Source organism: Cyprinodon variegatus, unplaced genomic scaffold (genome assembly GCF_000732505.1).
Source record: "Cyprinodon variegatus isolate N-32 unplaced genomic scaffold, C_variegatus-1.0 Scaffold816, whole genome shotgun sequence".
In the NCBI taxonomy this organism is placed as follows: Eukaryota; Metazoa; Chordata; class Actinopteri; order Cyprinodontiformes; family Cyprinodontidae; genus Cyprinodon; species Cyprinodon variegatus.
Genome location: NW_015151269.1, coordinates 18578 through 20897, shown reverse-complemented (window position 1 = coordinate 20897; position 2320 = coordinate 18578). Strand labels below are relative to the sequence as shown.

Sequence of the window (2320 nt, the reverse complement as noted above, 5' to 3'; positions counted from 1 at the left end):
GTGGCCTGTGAATCGTGATTCGAATTGAATCGTGACTTCTTTGGCAATACCCACACCTAATCCTAATGTTAAATAACTCCAGTCTTACCTGGATACAGAGTCGGACCGTTGCTAAGGGTCCAAAGTCCTGTTTTCAAACAAAAAAAAACTTTTTATAGATCATCTGGTCCCAGAGTCTGAAAGGGGAAACCAGAATCAAACCGTTTAAAGGTCCAGACTCAAACCCTTTAAAGGTCCAGTGTGAGGTAAGGTGGGTTCTACGTCTTCTGCTGGGTTTTCTTCCGCTAAGAGGCTTGATGGAGATGCTGCTGTCCCCTTCCAGTCGGGCCTGGTACCAACCGGCCCAGAGTGACACCCCAGTGGTTCCAAGCTGATTACATGAAGAAGATGAAGATGGAGGGCAGAACCAGAGCTTCCTGAACACCTCATCAGAGCGCCTACTTCCTGTTATCTGGATGTTGGTTCCTCCCCCTAAACCCAAACGGCTCGCCTGAATCCTTCCTCTGACATCAAGCAGCGGCAGGTTTAATATCCTAACAGGCAGAAGGTCCAATCAGCAGCTCCTGTTTATGATCTCCGCCATGTTTACACGCCCCGCCCCCGCAGAGATAAGCCGGGCGGCAGCAGCTCATCATACAGGAATGTCTGAGTTAACTCCGCCCAACAGGCTCATAAAGGCGGCCTCTGATAAGGAAACCGGTGGAGCAGCGTTCAGAGCTCACCTGTCAGGATGGTCTGGAAGGCCGTCTCAACGTTGGTGGAGTCCAGAGCCGACGTCTCCAGGAAGGACAAGCCGTTCTTCTCTGTGGAGGACAGGGAGACATGAAGCATCAGCATTCCAGACAGACGCTCTGAGAACAGACGGCTTCCGATCCGCTGCACCCACCGGCGAACGCCCGGGCCTCATCGGTGGGGACGGCCCGCAGGTGGCGCAGGTCGCTCTTGTTTCCCACCAGCATGATGACGATGTTGCTGTCGGCATGGTCCCTCAGCTCCTTCAGCCAGCGCTCCACGTTCTCGTACGTCAGGTGTTTGGCGATGTCGTAGACCAGCAGCGCTCCGACGGCGCCACGATAATACCTGCAGCACAAGCGTCACCATGAAGGACACCCATCATCATCATCATCGTCGTCGTTACAAGAACGTCTCCACTCACGCTGAGGTGATGGCGCGGTAGCGCTCCTGGCCCGCCGTATCCCAGATCTGGGCCTTCACCGTCTTACCGTCCACCTGGATGCTGCGCGTGGCAAACTCCACCCCGATGGTGCTCTTACTCTCCAGGTTGAACTCGTTGCGGGTGAAGCGGGACAGCAGGTTACTCTTCCCGACCCCGGAGTCTCCGATGAGGACCACTGAGGACATAAAAGGATTCAGGTTATTCTGTTAACTCTGTTTGGATCAAACTCGATCCACTTGTTTCAGAATCAGCATCCAGACAAAAAAACTAACTGGAGGGAATAACTGTGCTTCCAGTCTTTGAGTTAGGATGACTGGATGCCAAAGGAATCCTGGATGAAGGACTGAGCTGCATTTCATCACAAACCAGCTTTCTGTAGGTTAAAGTTCACATTTCTCAGATATCAGCTTATCTAAACATTCAGACTCTCATCAGCTTTGAGCCACAAACGGGTCAAGCTGCGTTTCTATGGGAACCAAACCAGAACTTTATAGTGTTAGAATCGAAGCTCGTCTCTCAGTTTTCCAACTTTGCCAGGACTAAACGATGATTTTCCTCTCGTGTGAAACCAGAACAAGGAGCCTGATATGGATCTTGGAGCAGAACCAGGAGGTGCTGGTAACATTGCATCTCAAGGTTTGCCTAAGAATTCCCCAGATAGACAGACATGAAAGCTGCAGCCCGAAAAGGCCACATCTATGTGTTCTCCTGCTGCACATCACCGAACAGATCGGGCCGGATCGGACCAGACTGGACCCGGTCGGACCAGACTGGACCCGGTCAGACCAGGACCGGATTGGACCGGATCAGACTAGATCAGAATAGATCGGACCAGACTGGACCCGGTCGGACCGGATGGGAAGGGAAACATTCTTCTAATGTCACTGAATTCCTGACATGTTAAATATCAGAACCAATAAACATCAGAGCAGCGATGATGATGATGATGATGACGTATTTAGGATCAGGACTAAAACTCCACACAAACATCCTGATTTAATGATTTCCACGGTCCCACAAATAATCACTAAAGAATCAAGATTTCAATTCTTAGTCCCCGTCCACACGAAGTCAAAACGAACACGAAACGCTGATATTTTCCAAAACGTTTGCCGTAAAGACGGAGACGTAAAATAAATGTGA

The 2320-nt window shown here is 50.6% G+C and overlaps 1 protein-coding gene across 1 annotated transcript in view; it reads right to left on the bottom strand.

The window, feature by feature from the left end:
* The window catches only part of rab11a (RAB11A, member RAS oncogene family), a 9936-nt gene that overhangs the window by 2994 nt on the left and 4622 nt on the right, over positions 1-2320 (bottom strand). Inside the window, exons 2-4 of the mRNA XM_015396715.1 lie at positions 1157-1352; positions 887-1080; positions 723-803 (exon numbers count right to left, since the gene is read on the bottom strand). Coding sequence (XP_015252201.1) covers positions 723-803; positions 887-1080; positions 1157-1352 — 471 coding nt within the window. The remainder of the gene's footprint in view (positions 1-722; positions 804-886; positions 1081-1156; positions 1353-2320) is intronic.